Consider the following 24,249-nt stretch of genomic DNA (forward strand, 5'->3'; position numbering starts at 1 on the left):
GATATCTTTTTTTTTCTTATTAAATTATATATATCTTGACCCATGTATTTTTCCTACTGTTGCCCTTAACAGTTATCTCCTTTTATCCCCTGGGGAGCAGTGAGTGAGTGACTGGGTGAGGCTATAGCTGGTGGCCAGGGTTAGCCCACCACAGCAGGGATTTGAAATGATACATTGTGTGTAACGGTAACCAAGTATTGCATCCCAGTTGTGCGTGAGATCTGTCACATCACTGACAAGAAATGTGAGCTCACTCGCTTGGAACAGTGACCTTGATGTCTTTTTTAGGATTGTTTTGCATATTGGCAGATTTTCCTATTGTTAGCATCTATTTAGTGACTTTGATTTTGATCTCAGTTTTTCTTGCTTTCTAAATTGAGATGCGATTTATTTTCTTTTAATATTAAAATATTCCTAAAAGCTTTTTAATGAATTATGCAGATAGCTGATGTTGGGAAATGTTCTAGGAGTACAACAAACTGGTGAAAGGTGTATGGACTTCAGATTGAACTTTAGGAAAACAGATAATCCAGATAGTGCTGTATGAAAACAAGCCACTTCTGTTTATTAGAAATAATGTTCCTTAAGTTTTTGCTAGCATTGCTTAGTTTAGATTTTAGCTGGCATGTTAAGTCATAGCTATTATGCAATTTCAACTAAGGTGAGATTTGACAGATCACGCGGAGAAGAGTCCAGCTTCAAATAACGCACTTCAGATGTCTGTATTTCAATAGTGTTAATGAGTTTTGAAGATCCTTCTCTGTGAAGGGCATAATGCTTCCTGTTGTGTTGTCAGTTCCTAGGTATTTAGGCTTCAAATCTAAAGCTGAAAGTTCCTATGTACAGAAGGTATGTCAGTCTAAGCAGAGCTTCGTATGCTTTGCCGCTAACAGTTTAAGATGACTGACAGATGTGGAAATGCACTAGTGGCTGCAGCTTTAAAAAGGAGCTCAGGAGAGGGAGGGCAACATGGGAGTGATAGCAAATGGCTTTGTCAGCTTTCTCGTTACTATTATCGTTGTTGTCCAGTTGTCAATGGCACTTACAGCAAAGCATGAAGGCAGAATAATATCAAATCATTTTTGAAGGATCTTTGTTTTAGTCAGAGGGTTATAAAGCTGTCTTAAGCTTCTTCAATGTGATGTTTCTATTTAAGACTTCGCAGGGTTGTGTATTGAGACCTAGCAGCAGCAAACTTGTCTTCTGCAGAGGAAGTCTCTTTGTGACTGGAGATGGTGAGATAAATTAGGTGGAGTTTTTAGTTTTGCTGCTTTTGCCTTTCAAGTAGGGGTCCTCCTTTGTAGTGAACTTTCAAGCAACAGTAGAGAAAAACTTTGAATTCAGATCATGTTGTGATATGGGATACTGATCCACATGTCAGAAGGTGTTCTCAAGCTCAATAGGGTACTTGGGAAATAAAACTTAAATAATTTGGTTTTCTCCTGTTTTCTTCTAATTTCTTCTTTTTATTATTATTATTATTTAATTCTTTAAGGCCACTGATGTTTTCCAAGTACCAAGGTGCATTTTTTGATACTGTGGGTATAAGACACCATTCATGTAACTCTGGTGAGCTCATGTTGAATGTCGCTCTCCTAGGGCAGCACTGAATAGCTGATCAAGTCAAGTTACTCTTAGTGCTTGTGGAAGTGCTTCTGTAACTCAGGAAGAGTTGTTTCCAAAGCTGTTTTCTAATCAAGTGAAGTGGGGAGTAGGTGTACCACATCTTCAAGTCTGAGGACATTAGAGAGTGGGACACAGTTAACTCCAAGCAGCTCAACAAAGTTACGGTTCAGACTTCATAAGTTTTACTCGTTACCAAGATTTCTTAGCATCTCCACATCTTGCAAGAAAAGATGTTGCTGTTCTGTGCAATTGCCACTCACTCCCTGGAACACAAAGGTTCTTAGACTTCTCGGGTAGCTTCAGCATGCCAAGGAGTTTACTTGTTAATTCTGATCATGAAAAAACACTTGAACAGACAGATACTCTGGTTTCTGTGAGCCCATGACAGTGTCACGAAAATAAGGAGAGAAGCATTCTGTCATTGTTCTGTGTGTCCTTGAATATCCAGTGCTGACCTCTTTCAGATGTGTTGGCTTCATTTTTTGATCATACGGAATAAGTTGCTGGCAGGCATAGAGTAAGCTGAGGCAATGAGATCAGCTTAATTTTAAGACAGAGTTATGTCTTAGGAGTCAATAAAAAAAATGGTTTTAAAAAAGTTAGTATCTGCTTTTTCCAGAGCGCATACAACAAAAACATAAGGAAAATGCAACCTGTTTAACTCAAGAGAACATCTGAAAGGTGTTTTGTTTCCCCTATTCCTTCCTCTGTCACAGATGCTTATCTGAAGTGACAGGGTCAAGGCTTGCCCTTGTGTATACCTGATGTCCAACCTGCACTGACAGAAGGAAACTTTAGAATGTAGAAAGACACTGGATTTCATAAACCACTCTAGATTTCAAGCTTTCCTGTGACCTAAGGCTGTCTTGCTCCTTCACAATGAGCTCCTACATTTGACACTTCTGTCTTTGGGCCTGAAATGGCCTCAAATTCCCATGAGTAGTGGTGAAGATTCTTGGTGTGGCCAGGTGCCAACCTCTCCTGACCAGTCTGTCAATACAGTAAGTTAATAGCTGCCTCGCTGCCTAGCCAAACCCTAGATAATTAACTCATTATGCTAGTGCCTGCTGAGCTGGGTCATTTTCCATTTCTGTCTCGAGTCCTTTCATTCAATTAAATCTTCTATCCACATAAATCTCTAAATTGAATTTGCAGATTATATAACCATATACCTGGCAATATGTGCAGTTTGTTACTGGACTTCATTTGATGTTGAATGTAATACTACATGATTGTTTCATGGTGGTAATTGTCTTCTGATGACTAAGCCCCTGTTCCCATTTACAGTGTTTAGCCAAAATGTTATGAACAATAAGAATAATTATACTGATGTGTGAAGTAGTCCACAGAAGTCTGTTTTTTCCATATTTTCCATATTTTCCATTAAGTATAATTAAAATTAGACTCCAGTCCCACGTCAAATGCAAAAGAAAATGCTCTGGCGTCTACCTTGAGGATGTTATTTTGTCTTGTGTTTTTTTACACATGAGAAGTGTTCAAAGTGGCTCATCCCACTAGGCGCAACTAGCAGGATGCCACAGATACATTCCTGTAGTTCAGTTTTGATAAGTTTATAGCATCGTGTCCATGTTTTGCCTTTGCTAATATGTAGAATTTTAACTGAGGTAAAGGAAGAACAGTTGTAACTGGAGATCTGTGAAGAGAGAGTCTTTCCAGAAATGCTGCTGAACTGCTTTTCTGTTTTCATCAGTGTTGCTTAACTTAGCTCAGATGTCCAAATGAAAAGAATTTCTGTGTGGTGGGATTATGCCCCCACCAAATGATCCCTGTGTTTCAAATTATCATGGCTATGAACAGAACCACTGCTTATGGAAGAACTGGTCTGCACGATGAATAGAGGATCATCTCAAGAAACCCCAAATCACAACTCTGATTCTCAAGAATAACTTTACTTGAGTTTAAATTAAGAATTGTGACAATTACATATATTGCATGTATTACATCTGAATTCAAATTGAGCTGCTGCCAGTAGCCAAAACTGTGATATTTTAACAGGATTTTTTTTTTTTGAAAGATGTGAAATATTACTTGCTACTGCTCCAAATGTTGTCAGACTTTATATATAAATATGGAAAAGTTATGTGATTTGGTAAGACATAAGACTAAGGTGTAGTTTGAAATCTTTTTTGGAATAATTACTGGGGTTTGTGGAAAGCTGATGCTTTCATAAGTGCTGTTCATAGTGACCTCTGTTAACTCTTGTTATTAGTGAGGGTAAGGTGTGCTTTTCAACATGGGACGCAAGGCTTCAACTACTTATCAATATGGGAATTCCATTTTTCCTTTCTGTATGTCACAAAATCTTTAGTCTTGGTAAATTATCTGTTCTACTTAACCATACATCCAAATATAAAATATTACGCATACGTATATATGCAAATATAAAATATTACGCATTAAATGAACAGTCTGCAAATTTGTATAATGTATTTAAAATAAGAGGATATTGTAGCTAATTCCCTTGTTAGGGTCTGCATAATATGTATTAATCAACAGTGGTGCGGATAGATGAGCTGAGCATTTCTAGAGTGCGTTTCGTAAATGAGAGATTGAATGAAGCCACCATTTGACAACAGAATTCTTTTATCATAAACTTGACATATATTAAATTGTTGCAGGAAGGAGGCCCTGCAACATTTGCCCATTTGCCTTATTAATTGAGACTTTTGCATGACTAAAGAATTTCTTTTTTTCCCTGGGAGCTGGAAGTAATAAAGATGTGACTAAGCATGTATTTGTAACTCAGTTGCTTGACCTTTCTACAACCCACAGCTACCACTAATTCTGATTTGTAATAGAGACATTATCGTTTATTTAAATCTTGATTAGGAAACAATTACAAGTAGGGCTTTAGTGTAGCAGTAAATTGATGTAGCCTTTAATTCATACTATAGATTGAGTGGATAAGCTTTCTGACTATAATTAGGGTGGATTATAATGGCTTCAGCTGGTTGACTCATCACCAGCAGGGTAGGGTCTGTGGTTGTTTCTTCACATTTGTCTTTTAGTTCGCATTTGATTTTTTCTTTGCTGTCTTTTAATTTAGTAGCAAACTTAACAGTTGAAAGATATTGTGTTAATAAAAGAGAAACTTTATAAAATAATAAAGCACCTTAGCCACACTATATGTGCTATGCTCTTTACAATTCAAGTGACAGTACTGCTCTTAATAAAATAATAGATAATTTCATGTGTGGTTCAATAACACGAGAGGGAAACATTTCCTTTTGTGTGTATAATTAAATGGTCGACTCATGGTTACTTTTGGTACCATTAAGTTTTTGTATGCATATTGTGAATGTTGCAAAATGTTTCTTTTTAGGTTTCTCAAATATTGTTTTCCTTATGTCCTATCTCAATATTTTATTTTTCTTCTCTTCCAGTTTCTTTTAAAAAGACCTTATTGTTTGGTTAAATATAAGTGTGGGGCATATCTTTGGAACAAAAGAACTTTTTACTATGTTTTTACAAGGTATTTCAAATTTATTTTATAATGAACTGCATCCATTGAAGTAAGGGTAAGGGTCAGTTCTTCATTTGTTGCTGGTCTTTCCTCCCTCAATGTATGTCATGTGTTTTTACTTCTGGCTCAGAAGTGTTCTGTAGGATTGGCATGTGTCACAGCGCTCTGTTAGGCGCAGAATTACATAAGGTGAGTGGAGAGGAAAAAAATAGCAAATAATGATATATCATGCTTGTACAGATAGTTATCTGTATTTTTTTTTTCTGCCAATCTGCAGTGGATGATTCAGAGCCCATACAAAGCTGCAACTTTCTTTGGGTGCATTGGCAAAGACAAATTTGGAGAAATATTAAAGAAGAAGGCTGAGGAAGCTCATGTGGATGCCCATTACTATGAGCAGAGCGAAGAACCAACAGGAACCTGCGCTGCCTGCATCACTAGTGATAACAGGTCAGGGGCCATTAGTATTTTCCTAAGATACAAATGTACGGAGCGTAACTTTTTAGGAATGTTTGGATTTGAATGATAAAATATTAGCACTGGTTTGAGGCAACACAGGGCTGCCTGGCGCATAGTTTGGGGTTGGATGGTGCCACCATACCCTTAAAGAATATACCTCTGCAGTTATATTACAGCAGAGAAGTGTGAGATAGTGTACAACCACCGCTTTTTCCTTAATTTTTAAAGCTTCTGCTGCTGACTCGTATCCCAAGTGTTGTCCACCAGTATATCCGGATCCTTTACTGCAGAGGTGTTGTAACATGTCAGTGCTCAGCCTGTACTGTTACATGGAGATATTCTATCCCAATTTCTTAACTGCATTTAGTATCATTTAGAATCCTTAGAGTTGGAAGGGACCTCTGAAGGCCATCTAGTCCAACTGCCCTGCAATGAACAGGGACACCACAGCTAGATCCGGTTGCCCTCAAGTTTTTTTGGCAGCCCATTACTCCAGGCCTTTAGAGATCAACTGAATGGCACACAGCCCTGTTCTCCAGCTTATCAACCTGTCCCTCGCAATTTAATGTCATACCTAATGTCTTACTCTCTGGAAAGAATGTTCATTCTCAATGGAAAAAGGAAGTTCATTCATTTTCATCTGGATTTTTGGCATTAATTATATCTACAGACTTTCCCCTTCATCTTCCATACTTAGTACTTCAAAGAGAAGACAAGCAGTTAAAGATGCTTGTGCTTTGTGAGTCTCTGTTTAGTGACATAGTGTCTGTGCATGCATCATTACAGCAATTGCCGCTTCCTAGATGACTTGATGGGGAAAATAAAGTAAAGATTGTCAATAGGTATACATCATGAACTCAGGAAAAATATGTACATATTTTGTCATGCATCTCAATGGAATTTCAAAGTTTAGGTAAATTCATTCATAAATGTGATTGCAAGCAATTCCTTAACTTACTAAGCAATATTTTTGGTTTGCTAACATAAAACACGTTTCTCACAATCTCAGATCTTTTCACAAATACCAGAAACTTAATCTCTGGTACTTTTTATCTCAGTCACTGCTTTAGAACACACTTGAGAGTGTGCAGGGAAAGTGAGAGACTTATTTCCCCCTTAGGGAATAGGAAAAAAGAAAAAATGCTGATAGTTGCCACTGGAGTCTTTATTGTGCAGCCTTCCTTCTGTTAATGAGAACAAGTTTATTCTTTAATCAGCTTTTTTTTTTTCCCACCGATCATACTGGATTTTCACCATTTTCTTGATTTGTAAGAATCTCTTCAATTGGCTGCAGTTGACAGCTCTATTTATTGGTTAATCTCTTCTCCTCATGCAGGCATGTGCTAACTTCCTTCTTCAGGTAGTTCAGCTTTCTTGTCACTCTCAGAGATCTCAGTAAATAGTAAATAGCACTCATGGATTTTCCAGTAAGTGGATGCATGGTATTTATGTTTCAGATGGCCTGATATGAATATTTTTTCTTTCTGCTGAGTCTGTCAAGCTTTTTACAGAAGAGTTCTGAGCTAATTCATAACTCTAAATTCTCTAGTGTAGCATTACTCACAGGCTTTGTTTTTTTCAGAACTTTTCAAGAAAATTGTAACATATGATTAAACTAAAGTAATAGCTATGCTCTGTCATAATCTCTGCAGCTTTAGTTAGTACATTCTGCTCATAAATAGCACATGCATGGAGTCTCCACTAAGCTATTAGACTTGAAGTATTCCAACTGTCTCTAATTACCATATTTAATTGAAAAACATCTACCTTCTTTGTGTTCCTCATGCTGAACCTAGTGCTGTTAGACGTAGTTTTAATTTGGAAAAGCTTGAACCTTTTTCATGGAAGCTGCCTTTTATTACGCATAATTCCCATGTCTTATTTTATAATATTAGTAAAGAATGAAGTACAAATGAGCTTTTAGTAATTTTCTAGCAGGGCACAACAAAACCAAAGGTGGCTTTTTGTGTGCTGGCTTTGGGTTGGTTTTTTTTTTGTTGTTGTTCTTGTTGTTTGGTTGATTTTTACAATTGATCATCTAAAGCCCTGACTCCAAGAAATAATTTAGTCATTTGCTAGAGGAAAATGTAACTCCAAGGAAAGATTTTAAATCAACTTTTGAAATAATATAACTGTTCACTGGAAAATGATAATGGCAAGACATACACATATCTAAAACCTTGTTAGTTCTCATGACAGAAAACAGTTTTTGGAATATAAAGGAAGGTAGCTACTCCAGTCTATGTATTAGGAGGTACTAGGAAATGTTTAACAGAAACTTGCAGATGCTAAGCTGTACGGAGGGACTTGATCATGAAATGAAAAAAGGTTGGTTGTAAACAAATGAAAGTGTATATATATAATAAATATATACAAATATTATGTATATCTATAATAGTGTTACGTAAACTATGTACATGGATCTAAAATATGTTATTTAATAACATTATATTTTAAATATCATTTAAAGGAATTATTATGAAATGGCCAAGTTAAGTATATCTGTTCTATTGTGGTTTTGTTGTTCTCTTTTATGTTCCTGTGAGGATCTCTGATCATCTTTGAGAAATTTGCAGTAGTATTAATTAAGGAGGATCAAATGCCTGGTTTTTAATCTCTTTTAGGTCACTTGTAGCTAACCTTGCTGCTGCTAATTGCTACAAGAAGGAAAAGCATCTTGATTTGGAGAAGAACTGGAAGTTGGTGGAAAAGGCCAAAGTTTATTATATAGCAGTAAGTTCAGCTTTGTCCAAATTATGAAAGTTTGAGTTACAGCATTAAGAGATTTAAGCAACGACCATGCCTATTGCATGGATTTAAGATGATTTTCTTACAAACACGAAAGAAAATGTCTGATCTGATTTCATCATAGTACGATTTCTTTAAATTTAAAAGTAAAAATATTTAAGTTGTGTGGTTTCTTAAATTAGTGGGAAAATTGTAACAACTAAATATATTTTCAGAGCTTTTGTAGTTGTGCATCAAATTTACATTTCACATTTTCTTGTAAATTGTTGTGAAGAATGCACAAATGATGTAGAAAAACACTATTAGCATAATTATTCACTGCAAACAGTTTGAGCTTATTTGTGTGAACAATCTTAATTGCTATTTATTCCATAGTAATTACTATGGCACCTTTATAACTCAATATTTCAGAAACAATGATTGTGATAAACCTCTTGAATGTGGATGGTGGTGTAAACCAATTTTAACGATGAGATCTTATTTCTGAAATAAAGGGATTTTGAGTATAGGACATTAGTAAATTCACAATATTTATTTATTTGCCATTCTAGAATGAAAAAAGGCAGATTACTGCACTTGTTTAGATTACGTCTTGCATAAATAGAAGCAGTGGATTTGTTTTCATTTTGCTCTCAAGTTGATATGATTGACCAAAATTAGCAAACATAAAACATCTATGACAGATTAAAACCTCATAATGTGCATGTAATATATGGATTCTGTATGACAGCTGCTTCCATTCCGCTACCTGAGCTATGTGGGAACAGCTGGTAAGAAGTGTAAAAAATTGATTATCCAAGAGGAACAAGTTCATTGAAAATACAGTTATGTCTTTTAGCTAGTGTTAATGTCTTCTACAGCCTGTTAGTGTGCACTGCTGTAGGCTCTACATGGTTGTTATTGATTCTTGTGTACGGCCAAGACTGCCCCTTTATAAACTGTCAAAAAATACTTAAAACCTTCTCAGTATACAAAGAAAATACATCCTGCTGCTGTTGCCATATGTCTCTGCTGCAGTTTAAAAAAAAAAAAAAAAAAGCATAAATGCTTTGTCTACTCATTTTTAATTTCTGTTTTTTAAGTGTTGTATGTCTATTTTTCAGTAATTATACCTCACCCTGTTCCAAATGCCATGCTTAGGAATTAATGCTATTGGGTAAAAGATATTGGAAATCTGGAAGTATAGTTAAATGTAGAACAGCAATGACAAATGTTACGTGAAGAAATGTTAGATGCTGCCCAAAGCTTTTATTTACTATTTATTTATTTATTATCATGTTTATATAAAATTACTACTCAAATTCCCAATATATGATTTAGAAAAAATAAACTTAGTGGAGATGTTTTAGGAAAAGTGGGGAAAATTGCACAAAGTAAAAATAAGTTTTTTGGTTGGTTTTTTTTTTTCCCCTTAAGATATAGCTTTGATCTTATTTTAGTTCCAAATCCAGTCTTCTATATTCAGTCAGTTTGATCCCTTTAATTTTGATTTGATAATGCTTTCTACTGATTTTTATATGTATTAAAAGTTTTGGGGTTTTTTTCGGGAGCTATCCTGCCTCTTGACCAAGAGATGTAGAATTATTAGATAGAAAACAAAATCCAGAATGTGCATCTATTGGTGGATAAATAACACCTAAGTGCTAATATATGAAGTATTTGCTAAATGGAATTCATATTAAGAAAACATCTGCTTGCAAGAGGATATCTGCTGGGTAAAGAACCTGGTTCACACCAGTAGCAATTGCACTCCAGGCTGAGTTCATTTAAGAGATTTCTAAGTCAGCGTTATCACTTCAGAATAGAGATTGCACATGTGCCTTTACTTAAGTAAAGGAGACAACATGTAGAGATGAACACACTTTTTTTTTCCTTTAACTTCTTTACTCACAGGTTTGTAGTGGTCGATGGGATTAAACAAATCCACATCGTGAACAATTAGCACTCCTGCTGCTCTTTCAGTCATTAATTTGCTCACTGTTGTGTCTGTCTTCACTTGAGTCTTGTTACCTCTTTTGGCTCTGCACTGTGCTTCCATTGCTTTTTATTTCCATCTTTCTATCCAAGTGTCACCTCTTTCCTGGATTGTGTTACCGTATGCGTTTGTGACAGATAATTTTTCTGGAAATCCTTGTTCTGAGATTATCAAACAATCTATTTTCTTGGCAAAGTAGGCCAGTTGCTCCTTTAGGACAGGTCTGCGATATCCTGTGGTCATCTGTATGTGCTTGCTAGGATAGATAATATGCTTTTCAATGCAGCATTCAGCAGAATGGTCCTCAGCTGAAACTTAGCTCTGAAATGTAATCAATTCACAGAGGGAGTAGGTACAAAGGAAAAGATAGTGAACCCATGACAGAACCCTTAAAGACAACTTCTGTTACCATGAATGAACACAATACCTTTATTTTAGCCATCTGGTAATCGGATCCAGCAGACAAATTGGAGAAAGACAGCAAAGAATAGAACCCTGTAAATCACAGATAGAAGCAAAATGCAGAAAGGCTGCCCCAGCTTACGCAGAAACAGTAAACTTTTTAAAGTGTTTTTTAATCCCTTAAATTTACTTGGTGTTGTATCTTTTAAAATAGATTGTGTACTGTCAAACTCTATGCGATTTCTTTCCCTTCTCCAGATATTATTCATATACTTGCAGTAATTTCTGCCATTGACATTGTATCTTCTGGTCTGTCAAATTCATTTCGTTGTGGATCAGCTAGCTGTACTGCTGACACCTGATTAGAATTCACTGCTAGGGATTTTATGTAGTTCCTACTGGGCCTAGAAAATCTCTCTTCCTCAGACGTTTCCCTTATTTTAAAATAAGTTGAGGGTTATGATAGCACTAAGCACTGTTGTTCTGTTTCTGAAATTGTGAATGGGACACAGCCTGACATGAAAGTAATCTCAAGTTGTGTTTTGTGTGTGATTTTTATATAAATAAATAAATACCTTGATAAGAGTTACCTAAGAGAGCAGAAAACTGAGAAGTTTAGTTGTTGTCTTTTGACTCCAATTAGCACCTCCATGTTAGTAAGAGATTTGGTGCTTGTCATTTCATATCAGGAAGAAAATGGAAAAGGAGAAAATGCTTTCCTCTACTAAAAGCTGCAGTTAACCTTGTGAAATGTTCTCAGTAATAGCTGATACTGCCTTATTATACAGACAGCTGTATTTTAACTTTCCGTCTGTATTTGAGCCCTATTGCTGTAAATGCGGTGCTTCCCAGATGTATTTTTCTCTTGTTCCAATTAGTCATCCTTACTTCTCCCAGTTATTTAGCTTTACTCAAACTTGCATTTGTTTAATACTTGCACGTGGAGGCATTAGATGGGTGAAACCCTCCCACTGGCTGCTATAGTGTTATTTACAGTGCTGAAGTAACAAGTGTGTTCTTGAAAGTTCATTCTTTGCTTCAGTATTTCTGTCCCTTCAAACACTTTGCTCCGCTAAACACGTGAAGTGGCAGTATTGCCTGCAGTTAGGTTTCCAGTCCATGGATTTATGCAGTAACTTGAGTGTTAGCTTGGAATGGGTCAGTTTAGGGAGCTCTTCCAAATCAATCGGATCTTTGCAGCGAACCAACCAGATTGTCCATTGGTAAAAGACTTCCGATTTTTTTTGTACAGAGTAAAATAGTAGGTTTTTGGTTGGAGACTGTCTTTGAATTTGTATTTTGTGGCTATAGTTTACATGAACACCAGCTTTTTAGTATATATATTTTTGTACGTGATGCATCTCAAAGGTTTTTTTGGTAGTATCTACGTGCACTTTGATATGGCTATGGCATTGCTGATGTTCATGCTCATCTAAGTTCATGAAAGGGACTTGGGACCATTCCTGCACTTCATTGTTTGCATTGTGTTCACTTTTCTTTGCTTTTTGCATATACAACGCCTGAGAACTCTGGTTTCTGTGCTAGCTGTTGTAGCTAGAGACTAGAGGAGCAATTAAACTTTTTTGTAGTCCTAAGACTTATTTTTATGCAGCTGAATTTTGGGCTGCTCTTTTTCCATATTGTCATACAATATTTTTACTCAGAGAAGGCAATGCTTTCATTCAGTCATCTTTGTGTGGGCTGTTGTTATTTCACAATTTGTAAAAGTTTTAACCATTGTTTTTTACTACTTTTGTGTAGCAAATAATATAAATTTCTCGATAGTGATGTCCTTCAATTGCACTGCACTGAGTATAAAATGTTGTAATACCAGTTAGATTTGTTTGCCTGCAGTTAAATTACATCCACCACCTTCAGCATCTCTTTTGTATCTTCAGAGTTAATGGCAAGTGTAGTTTAATTTGATGTTAATGATAGTTCTGATCAAGAACTGTATTCTAGTGTAGAAATGTATTCTAGTCTTAGACTGTGTTTCATGTAGGGAATATTATGTATTGCAACATGTGATAATGAACTCAGCGTAGCACTGCTGGAGGATAAGTTTTTAAACCTGCAAGCACTCTGGTATGTTTCAGCAAATACTGTGGTATTTTTATATTTATTTTCTTTTAATACCTAAGTGCTTATCTAAGCAGAGAGATACTGTGGTGGTGTAGTGGGCTTGATGGTAGAATTATCTGGTTTCAACATGAGTCTGTCAAAACAGAAGCTCGATGTCAGCAATGTGTAGCAAAGCTTAAATAACATTTTACTGTATTTTACATGGGTTTTGGCTATTCTACTTGAGAAAAAATACTGATTATTATAACAATGTAAGTATAAATGAAATTTCTTTTGTGCTGTCTCCTCCTTTCAGAGGCATGTTCAACGAAGGCATTTTTATTGTAATTTACTGCTATGATGAGTATGATAATTTACAAGGGATTGTGATAGTTCTTTTTTTCTTTGAGATGTGCTGGGTCTGTGTGTGCATCATGGGAAATGGGAGAGACAGACACTGGCAGGAATCAAAATATCCCCTGAAAAGTCATTTGTTTGAATAACTCCACAATAGCTTTTTTTTTTTTTAACCATTGATAACTTTTGCTGTAGTGCTCTTGGCATCAGAATGTATGTCATTTGACATGTAAAACTATTTCTTACAATAATGAATAGGTTTTATGGCCAGGAAAACGCAGTTTTGAATGTCTTACTTTGCCATAAAGATGAAGCTGTAGCTAGCAAGTTAGTTGGGGCATCATTTACTGGCCTCAGATATCACTGTCTTCTTGAAAGCCACCATCTTGAGGAATTGCATTTCCTGGGAGTTACAGATGAAGTGTGACAAATTTAGAAAGAGTAATTGATAAGATTCTCTATCTAAGCAGGAAGTAAATCTGCGGTTTTCTTTCTTCCAAAACATATATGGGGAAGAAAATAATTTCTCTCACATAAATACAGAAATTCTCAGGTATTAGTTAGTGGCCTAAATGGAAAAAAAAAAAAAAAAAAAAAACCACCTTTGTTTCCCTACTGGTGATAGTTTATCATTCTGTGATGTATTTAGGGTATGATGTGCCTTATACTACCATTTCAGTTATGACTGCTCATGCGCGTTGGATGCGTTCGTCAGTGTTTTCTCAAGTAACTTAGAAGGGAAACTGAATTCAAAAATTGATTTTTATTTTTTTGCACACTTTGCTCCTCAAAACGTCATTGCTTTAAAATGGACACGTGTACTTCATGGAGAACATTGCGTCATGAACTTTTAAGACAGATTGTATTTCCTTTCTGTGTAATAGAAAATTAATGAGAATCTGTTTAACATAGTAAAAATATTTATTTCTGCATGTTCACCTCTGTTACTAATTACATTTATTTATATGAAGAATAAATGTTTCATCTTCTGTCATTCTCCTCCTACCCCAGTAGCCTTTAAATTGCAGATAAACTTCTTCAGCACAGTAATTAGTGACGCTCAGTCATTGCTGCTTTTATCATGTGATTTTATTATTTTTTTTAGAAGAATGCATTATTAGAGCACTTACACAGCCAGCCCCGCTGCAACAGCCAGGCAGCAATAGCAGTGCCATTTTTCACAAAGAAAATGTTGAACAGGAGCCAAACGTTTGGTGGCAGAGTCTGTTGCTAGGAAATCAAGTTCCTGAGGCGATTAATGACAAAGCAAGCAGTAACAAGAAGGCAGAATTACAGATTTAAAAGAGAGGGAGAAAAAAAGTGGTTGGTGTTATAATTACCCAAAGAAATTCGTACTCATTAAATTGGCTGTTTTTATGATTGACTTTAATTGGAGGTTAGTTCAGATATTTAGCTCCTTTCCCACCCCTTTAAACACACACATGCACATAATCTGTAGAACTGCAGACTTGTTTTTCTAAGCATTGAGAGGAGCTTGCCCTGTAATTTGATCCCCACTGACAGATGCATTTTCTATGCTGCCATTTTGAATTAACCTATTGTGCAACAATTTTCCTTAGCTCTGTTGAATAAAACATCAAGTCTTATTACCTCAGATGGATTTGATAGAGTAAAAGAATGTACTTCTAGCTGAAGTAGACTATTTGCAATGAGTTCAGTGATTTGAACTCTGCCAACAAGCCCCAATAATTTGTGATGTATACTTAAAGAACGAAGGAGAGAAGAGCCACGTGGGGGGTCTTTTGGGCTGTATGAAGTTGAAACGCAAACCTCGCAGTAATATTGTTTGTGCTGAGGTTATTCCCTGAGATCAAGCCATTTTAGATAAAGCGTGTTAACTAAGATTTCTCCTGTTAATCAGATCAGTTTTGAACTGGAGCTTCTCTTGCTCCCGGTGGTTATCCAAGCTGTCAGACTACTGAGGGAGTAGGAAAATAAAAATCAATTCCCCTCTCCCCAAACCCTAATTGGTGGATTGTTGGATTCTCCCCATGAGACTTCTTTTGTGAAATTTTCTCACCTAAAGTGGAATAAATGATATTTTAAGATAATTTTTAGTTCCAAATAATGTATATGTTTTGCGGCGAGAGAAGAACAGGCTTTCACCTCACTCAGTTTTCTCCCCAATTAGAAATATTTACCCGGTTGGTTCAACAAAATTTTGGCATGGAAATGGGGAGGAGACTGACCCTGACATTTAAATCCTGTCATGTTTCATCGATCACTTTCGAGACAATGTTCCCTACTTGCAGCAAGTGATAAACAAGGAAACATCCTTTTGCAGCACCTGTAAGTGAACATACAGAAGCTGAACTGTAAAAGCTAAATAATGCTGCTGCTCTACAAATTCCTAATCAAACAGCGAAACAAAAGAGCTGCGCATATTCCATCCAACAATACACACATTACTAATCAGATGCCAATGCCAAGCTGTCTGCTTTGTTAAATACCCAGGTTCCCTGAGGCAAGAAGACAGCTGCTATAACTACTATGAAATTTGGTAGCTCAATCTATTTTTGCTACCCTTGGGCTATCAAGCTACTGTTAATTCAGACCACCCCAATTGGTACACTTTAGGGATTTTTTTCAAAGTGTTTGTAATTAAAATGATAAAACATCATTATTACGCCGAAGATGTTGTGTGTGCTTTGCATTTGACAGATACCTACAGAGATAAACCCAGCATGTAATTTTCATTGACATAATGCTTGTGATTGCCTTAGCCTTTTAAAAGTATATTGCTTTTTAGGGAAAAAATGAAGGGGGAGGGCATGCTTTTACTCCATTAGCAGAATTTGTAAATCTGCTGAAACACCGAATCAGGCTCTTGGCAGTGGCTGGCAAGGTGGTGCAGCAGTGCGGGCAGCGGTGCCAGCTCTGCCGCTGTGGGCAGGGACCCACCGGCTCCCCGGTGACAGCCGGTAGGAACACCCGGCTCCCGTGTATGTCTGGGCAGGCTTAACATGCTATTTAAATGTAAATGTAAAAGGGAAGCCTTCAGACTCAAACGGGTGAGGTGAGCCAATTTGAGGAGAGATCTTTACTGGAGGTCCTCTTGCATGTCAGTCTTTATTAGATGCCATCTTTACGAGAGCACAAGAATTTTGTCCGTTACCATGTCAGCTTTGTTAGAGCAAAATCTCAAAACTAAAGCACCAGCAAATCTAGGAGTTAGAAGCCCTGAATGAAGCAGCATTGGTTCTGTCTTGAATTATTCTTGTTTTCATTATTTCTGTGGTAAGGTTGAAAAAAATTATCAATTTAAGACTGTTCTACAGGCTAAGCTGTGGGCAACTGTTGCTTATTTTGATTGCTGACTTCCAAAATTTATAGTAAGTTGGTCATTATCACTCTGTATACCATTGATTGAAATCTAGGATTCTACCTTCCTTCCAAAGAAGTTGGTTACTTTAGCACATGGACACATCATACGCTGCGGAACCTTGGAGCATGTGTTCTTTGCGTCTCTGTCATCAACTGCCACATGAAAAGCAGCACCTGTATATAAATCAGCAGGTGTGCTCTTTTACATGAAGAAAATTTTTTTTGTGTATGAAAACTGTGTGTGTATGTGCAACTCATGGGCTGAGCTGAGCTAAACTATTTAAGGTAGCCTGCTACTTGGTCTGAACTTGAAATTGTAGTTTCATTTAGCATTTGCATGTGTAATAGCAACAGTGCCATTGTTTAAACACAAGACCTTTTTTTTTCTGCAGAAAGTTATGATTAGTGATCTTTGATAAAAGGAAAAGAAAACAAAATACATCCTGAAAGTGGGGAGAAATGCAGACATTGTACTTCCAGTGGAGTTTATCTATAATGTGCAATATTTTCAGTAGTCCATTATCATTTACAGTGAAGTTTTAAGCTGTGATGCATTTTCTTTACTTTGAATGGCTTTCATCTACATTGTGGATCAAAGGTGTTTTGAATTAGCAGAGGTTGCAAGCAGGTTAGAAACGTGAAGTCTCCTTTTTGATTCTACAAAGAACAATTCCCTTAAAAAGTAACATTTTTTTTTACAGCACAGCTTATCCATATGCTAAATATTTGTGTGAAGTAAATTTTAAGATACCATGTTGTGCATGGCAGCTGTGTACTAGGGAAAGAAAAACACTTCCCGAAAGTATTTGTATACAGGTTTTCAGTGATTATGTGTTAAGCACAAGTTAATAGCTTGACTTTGAGATTGGGTTTTCTACAACCTTGTAGCAGATTCTTTTGCTGTTTAAGAGGCAGGAGGGCTGAGTCCAGCCAGTCTCATTTGTTTTCAGGTTCATTTGAGAAAGGAATTGACTGATTCCAGCAGCAGGATCATCTGAAAGATGCTCCAAGTCGTAAGACAAATCCTGGAATGGTCTTTGTGCAAAGGAAGAAAAAGACCCGTCCAGTTTCTCAGGGAAGATCTGCTATTTTTGAGATATTTGTGGTGTTTGAATTGTTGGGGTTTTTTTTTTGTTTGTTTATTTTTAAAGAATGGGACCATAAAGAAAGAGCTGATCTGATTCTGTGGTGTGAATTTAATCCTTTTAGTTGTTGGTATAATGCTCGATCAGCAATACACTGTGTCACTGTGGTTTGGGCTGTCTGAGTTGGTACAAAGAAAGAAGACCCTTTTTTTCCCCCCTTTTTTCTTTTCTTGCTTTAAATAAGGAGAGAGTACTTAAGGAGGTAGTAAATTCTGTAAATGAGTATTAAGTGGTCTTTCAAAACAACTGTCTAAAACAGTTGCACAAATAGAGGTAGATACTGTTGTTTTCTAAGGCATACCCAGACCATCATGGTAGCAGGTAATCCTTGCAAAGATTTGACTTAACCAAAAACTTAGGGCATTTGGATTTTGTCCACAAAAGAAGGATTTTGCTGATGCAGATGCTGTGGAAAAGCATCCAGGGGATATTCACTTCTCTCTGGCGTAAGCATCCTGATATAGTGATGTTTTATAACAGCTGCTGTACCAGGGGAAATGCTCTCATTTTCCCAGACCAGTTGCACTAGTGCCATAGTGTTTGTTGTATAGGCTGTGTTGGTTAGGGACAATATCTTTTCTCATTTTTTCTAAACAGTGCAATTATTCTGGCATAATTATTTAATAAATACTAGTCCATAATATTCACTATAAAGATAAATATGCTTTTAACCCTGTGGTCCATAGATACTACAAAGTACTTTGTGAATCACAAGTTTTTCTGTAGACCTTGAAGATCTGTAGATCTTCCTCATTATCTGTTCTTATGCCAAAGTTACTGAAGCTGTGTTGTACAATTCTACTTTTCTCCTAATATTTTTTTTTTGCCATCTATGGTATTGCCAGATGCAATATAACAATACTTCCCTGCAAATTTGAAAATGGTGGAGAACAGCAGTTAACTGTATTTAGCATGAAATATGCCTCGGTGTATGCCTCTGAACGTGTCTTTTTAGGACCATATGGAGTATAATTGGTGCTGAACAACAGTGAGGTGTTCTGTGAAAAGTAAAGCTAAGCATTATAAAGAGCCATAAAATCATAAAGAAAGAGACAAATAGAAGAAATGTGAGGAGAAAGGATGTACTGAATTTTTTTTGTTTCTTGCTCTGTCTGCATGACCTGAAGTGAAACATCACACTATTTTTTAATAGATTTTGGTTTATGGTAGGGTTAAAACTAAGAAATGCAGCAAAACAATAGCATGTAGATAATGGTCATGGAAGACAATGTGAGTAATTGGAGGGATGCAGAAGTAACATTATCATCCATTGAGCACACCCAGAATACTGACATTCATAGCCCTGCTTACTGTCATAGGCAGTCTTTGTATATGTAGCTCTTGATTACAGAATGTTAAGGTAAGACTGAATTTCATCCTTAAATATCAGTTTCCCTGTCCTTTGAGGACTGGAGCCAAAAATTAGAGGTTTTATTCATTTACTTATAAGATATTTTATTTCCAAGAGACAATTTAGGCTTAATAGTATTGATTTTATTCATCAATTGAATTTTAACTGTAGCTGAGTATAGGAAAAAATGTGTGATTATATGAAGGATTCATTTTGCTTTGAAGAAAAAAAGGAAATTTTCAATGAGCGTATATAAAGGATAGCAAGCATTCATTCCCCAGACCCAGTGCAGTCTCTAAGTGCTTCTTTATACTGCTGAGAATGGGCTGAAGAGAGTTTCTGCTGAGGGCTCTAGATTCTTATCTGCCTAATTGAGCCATCATTTGTTGACGTGATGAGGGAAATCATGTGACCTTCCTTTAATGCATTGCTCGGTAACAGCAGGAGTGTAAAATGTAGTTCATGGAAGACTAACAGAAAATGTTTAAGTTTTTAGAGTGGCCTTCTCTACAGAGCACTCCGAGGTTTGTATTGCAGCAGAGTCTGCTGCTTGACTGTTCAAATGGTAAATATTTTAAATAGAAACATCAGTTTCTAATTATTTTGAAAGCACTGAGCTTTTTCTATTACAAAGACTCCAAACCTTCAGAATATGAATTTACTAAATTCTTAGTTTTATCAGTACGATCATGAAACTGTCAGTAGAGTTGAAATTGTTGCAAAAGCATCCACATAATAGTCAGGCCAAGTGCAGAGCTGTTACCAAGTGTTGTCCAGTGGTGAAACAAACAACAGAAAACATTCTGTATTATAACTTAGATAAGTATCAGAAATGGGTGTTTTGGTTTTTTTTTTAAAAAAAAAGCAACCTGTAATTGGAGGCACATTCTCAACCTTTATACTATATTCTCTAGTTTTATTGTGTTAAGCTTCAGTCATACTCCTTAACCCTATTTCCTGTTTTGTAGAATGTAGAATTACAGGCACACTGTTCTCTTTGGAGACGTCTGTTTACCAGAGTGTTAGGCTGAATTGAACTCATTTCTAAGAAGAGTTAATTTCAATTTTGTTTTTGAAATAAGTGATGACTAGCTGCAGTGCTGATGAAAAGCTATCCTAGTTTGGAAGATAATGGTACAAACAGAATGATATGTAGAAATAATGCAGCTGAGGAACGTGAGACTGGTATAACTCTGGAGGCTGATTTGTCAATTAATAGTCTGATCACGTCCGCTAATTTTTGTATTACTAGCAATCTTTCAACATTGGCCTGACAAAAAAAGAGCATGAGAAGAGTATTTGATTGTTTCTGCAGCTGCAGGTCTCTGTAGGAAATATTCTAGGACGTTGGTGTCTAACCTTTTAGCTTGCCTGGGCCACACTGAGTGAAGAAGAATCAACTTGGGCTGCATACAAAATACATCAAATAGTTACTGTATATATGTAACAAACTTTTTCAATGAGTGTTTTTAATTAAAACATTAAAAAAATAGAGGGCAACAAAAACATAAACCTAGTATGGGATGTTTGACCTTGTTCTTTTAAAAGTCATGCATCATTGTCTGGTTCAGTGGAAGAGGTTCCAATTCTTAGTGAGTTCTCAAGGTGCTCATCAGAGATTTTTTTAATCTAATTTTACTCTTCTGTACTTCATCCTTGAAAACAGTTGTTTGCAAATGTATGCACTTCCAAAAAAGCGATGACATGAATGAGGCATGACTATGAAGTGACAGTTTTTCCTCTGTTAAGATAGATCTTATAAAAAAATCTAGTAAAGAGGCATGATCAGTTTTTTGTTTGAGTTGTACGTCTGATTACAACTGTGTACTTTCAGTCTGGAAATTAGCAGGTGATGTATTTATGTCACCTGAAAATGGAGTCACAAATAATTCAAAAAAAATTATGAATTTTTCAGAAATCTTGAAACCTATTCTCAAATTCGCTTATGAAAAAAGAAATCAAGGCTGCATATTTCTAATTGCTCATATCAAAATGCATGAAATCATCTGCCACAACTTGATCTTGCTATAATTTAAGTTTCATTTTGAACACTATTATGGTTTTAAACATTTCACAGAAGTTGATTTTCAGCTGAAAGATGCATAGTTAGCTTATTCAAATGAGTGGCCAAATCCTGCAGAAATGCTGAATCTGTCAGCCATTTTTCATTTTCAAGTTTTGGGACAAATTTGCTTTTTAATTCCATAAATGACTTGATTTCATTTCACAAATCATAAGATCTTTATAGCATTTTGCCCCCAACTTAGCCACCTTACTTCAGAAAAGTAAATGATGTCCCCACAATCAGCGTCCATATGTTTATGGAACTCCTGGAGTTAGCGATGAGCCAATCCCTTGGACTTTATGAAATTCATGGCTTTGGTGACAATTTGCAGAAAACACTATAATCAAAAACGTATCACAAAACTAATTAAAAACATTGCAAATTATTTTAGATTTTTTGTAAGCTTTTTTAGATGTTGAAAATTACAAAATTTGTCAGCACTGCATGAGTATTTACAAAGCAGCACTTAACAATTACTAAACCCAAGTTTAGTATTTAAATAAGAAAACTCGCATGTCTGCTTAATAACAAAAAGCACATGTCTTCACAGGCATGCATACATGCAGGTAAGTTGAAATATTATTATCAGCAATGACTCTGTTTTACTCAAAAAGTGCCACAAGGGCATGTGATGTGTAATACACTCAGGCTTTAATTTGACTGAGTGTGTGTGTGGTGGGCCTGAGAGGTGGAGTTAGCACTGCACTCTACACCCTCTCCTCCACAGTGTTCTGTTGTTGCCTACGCAGTCCACACTCGAGCTACATGCAATTGACTCATGAAAAATACCACTAAAAATCATGTTAAAATAATGTTAAAAGTTTATGATATTGTGGGGCCTCGTTACTTCTTGTTGAGGGCCACATGTGGCCTGCAGGTTGGACTCACCTGCTCTATACTGAAAAATAGTTGGCAGCTAGAAGAGTATTGCATTTGCTTTTCTTGCTTTACTCTTGCCTAACCATCCTCCTGTGGCTGCTTTTGGAATGAGATACTCAACTTTGAGAACTTTGGATCTGACAATTTACTGTTGAAGCTTTTAAGTTTAAAAGATTCATACCTTGTGCCTCTCATCCTTGATTTTGACCTAGAGAGAATGGAAAAGTAAGAACAAGGGTTAAGTAAGACAAAAATGTTAGAGATGAAGAATAAAAGTGTAAATTTTACAGCTCATGTTAGGAAAAAATACTCTTGGGCATGTTATTACATTGTCTATAGCTGTTTTACATAAAAAGAATACACACACTTTGATTATATATTTCCAGAAAAATTGTAATAATGTAAGTACAAATACAGTAAAATACTGCTCAAACACTTGTGAGCCATGGCAGAACATTTACTGTGTTTTTCACAGTGTTCAAGCTATTCGTTTTCTATTTCAAAACAGTTTTGTTAATAAATGTCTTAAGTATGTTTTATTAAACTAAAGACACAACAGTTAATACCTACCGTGACAGCACAACTTGTAATTCTGACTGTACAGTGTATTATGTAAGAGGAAAATTCATGGGTGGATTTAGACTTGCATATGTAGAAGGCAACACCTAGCGTGCCACCTGGGACGTGGAATTCCACTTTTCTAAGTTGAAGGTCATGAACGGTTATAATAACTAAAAAGTTATAATTGAATCACAGTCAATATTTATTTAACCTGGAGTTAAAGTCGTCCTTGCCTCCTCTTGTTTCTCCATTTGGGAGAATAATTCACACCGTTTGACAGAGCATGGGATATTTTGGTGCTGAATGATGTATTGTTTGGAAGGAAGGACGATGTCACGCTTCCTCCCATTCTCCTCTTTTCAGCCAGTTTAGATTAGAGACTAGGAAACCTTGGATTTTGCTCTTGCTTACTCCTCATAACATAGACACATTCGTCCATATGCAACTGATGCATCAGTTGGGCTTCAATAAGTCATTTACTCCTTTTCCTAGCAGTACTTGAACAGCATTGCTGTAACCAGTAGCAGTTTGTCCTAAAAATCTAAATTCAGCCATAATCTTGTTTTCTATTCTTATTAGTACCGTATACATTGTAACACAAAAAGTAGACACATTTTATGGTAGACTAATACTACTTTACATCTAATCAGCTTTAGAAAACTGTATTGTCCTGTTGTTACAAATCTGCTAAATTTTCAATTGTTACAATTTTAATGGTTGGTTTTAGTTTTAGTTGTAAATTAAGAGAAAATACATAGCTGTTTTTCCTACTCACAGGTAGTGCTTCCACTGGTGGCTGAAAGACTCTTAAGTGAGAAAAAAGAAATTCTTAATAGCATTAAATATACGTGCCCTTTAGTTAGCACGTGTATTCTTGTTTTTGCCAGTTCAAATTGTCCAATGGAAATACATTTCTGGTTTTAGAACAACAAGAAAAGAGAGATTGAGATAGTAAGAACCATGATTGGTTGATATAACTGCTGGCAAAAAAATGAATGCTGCAGATTGACTCATCTATACTAGAAGGGCAATAGTAGCCCACAGCTAAGTAAAAACAAAAATCAGTTACGCTCTAGGTATGCTTTATGTTTATGTATGGATCAATTATTTTAATTGAAGTAAGATAGAATACTTAATATGACATCAGTAAACTAAAAATTGGGGTTTGGAATTAAGCAAAATCTTCAATACAACTGTCTACAGATTTTGGGCTAAATCTACAGTCTGTTTGTAGTCCCTTCAAGTTGAAGAGCTCTGGCTAAATAGGGAAGTTTTCATGAAATGCTTAAAGCACGTTAGCTATAAATTCTACAAGAGCAGTGTTTGCTTTGGAGTTCCGTTTGCCTTCACTGATAAGTTTGCCTAGCAATACTCAGAAATAATGATTGCCCTGAAATGGATAATGGTTCAAAAATAAGCCTTGTGCAAATTAGAAGTTAATATTTGCCTGATATGACAAATGAGTAAGAAGTTTTAAAGCGGGCATAAATGCAGTTCTCAAATTAAACTCTCTTGATAAAAAGAATGAAAAGCTTTTTGAAATCCTGTGAAACATTGTGTGTTCATCTTCCATGTCAGTAGTTGTTGTTGCCAGAAGAGCCACAATGTTTGAGAACATATTATTATGAACTCCCCAGTTCTACCCAGATGTTAAGGATTATTATTAATGACTCACTTTGCCTTGTAATTGCCATAGTTTGCTCATTATAAAGACCTCTGATGAGAAGATTGTTTTCCAAAATTTCTCAGTATGCTGTTTTTTACTTCCTAATTTGTTTATTTTCTAAAAGC

At 36.0% G+C, this 24,249-nt stretch overlaps 1 protein-coding gene across 3 annotated transcripts in view; it reads left to right on the forward strand.

Moving 5' to 3' along the window:
* The window catches only part of ADK (adenosine kinase), a 279,987-nt gene that overhangs the window by 121,915 nt on the left and 133,823 nt on the right, over nucleotides 1–24,249 (forward strand). For 2 of the 3 annotated variants that reach the window (XM_021398210.1, XM_021398209.1), the window contains exons 5-6: nucleotides 5,388–5,560; nucleotides 8,194–8,302. The exons of the other annotated variant lie outside the window; for it this stretch is intronic. In XM_021398210.1, coding sequence (XP_021253885.1) covers nucleotides 5,388–5,560; nucleotides 8,194–8,302 — 282 coding nt within the window. The remainder of the gene's footprint in view (nucleotides 1–5,387; nucleotides 5,561–8,193; nucleotides 8,303–24,249) is intronic. 3 annotated transcript variants of the gene reach the window in all.

This window comes from Numida meleagris, chromosome 5 (genome assembly GCF_002078875.1).
Source record: "Numida meleagris isolate 19003 breed g44 Domestic line chromosome 5, NumMel1.0, whole genome shotgun sequence".
Lineage (NCBI taxonomy): Eukaryota > Metazoa > Chordata > Aves > Galliformes > Numididae > Numida > Numida meleagris.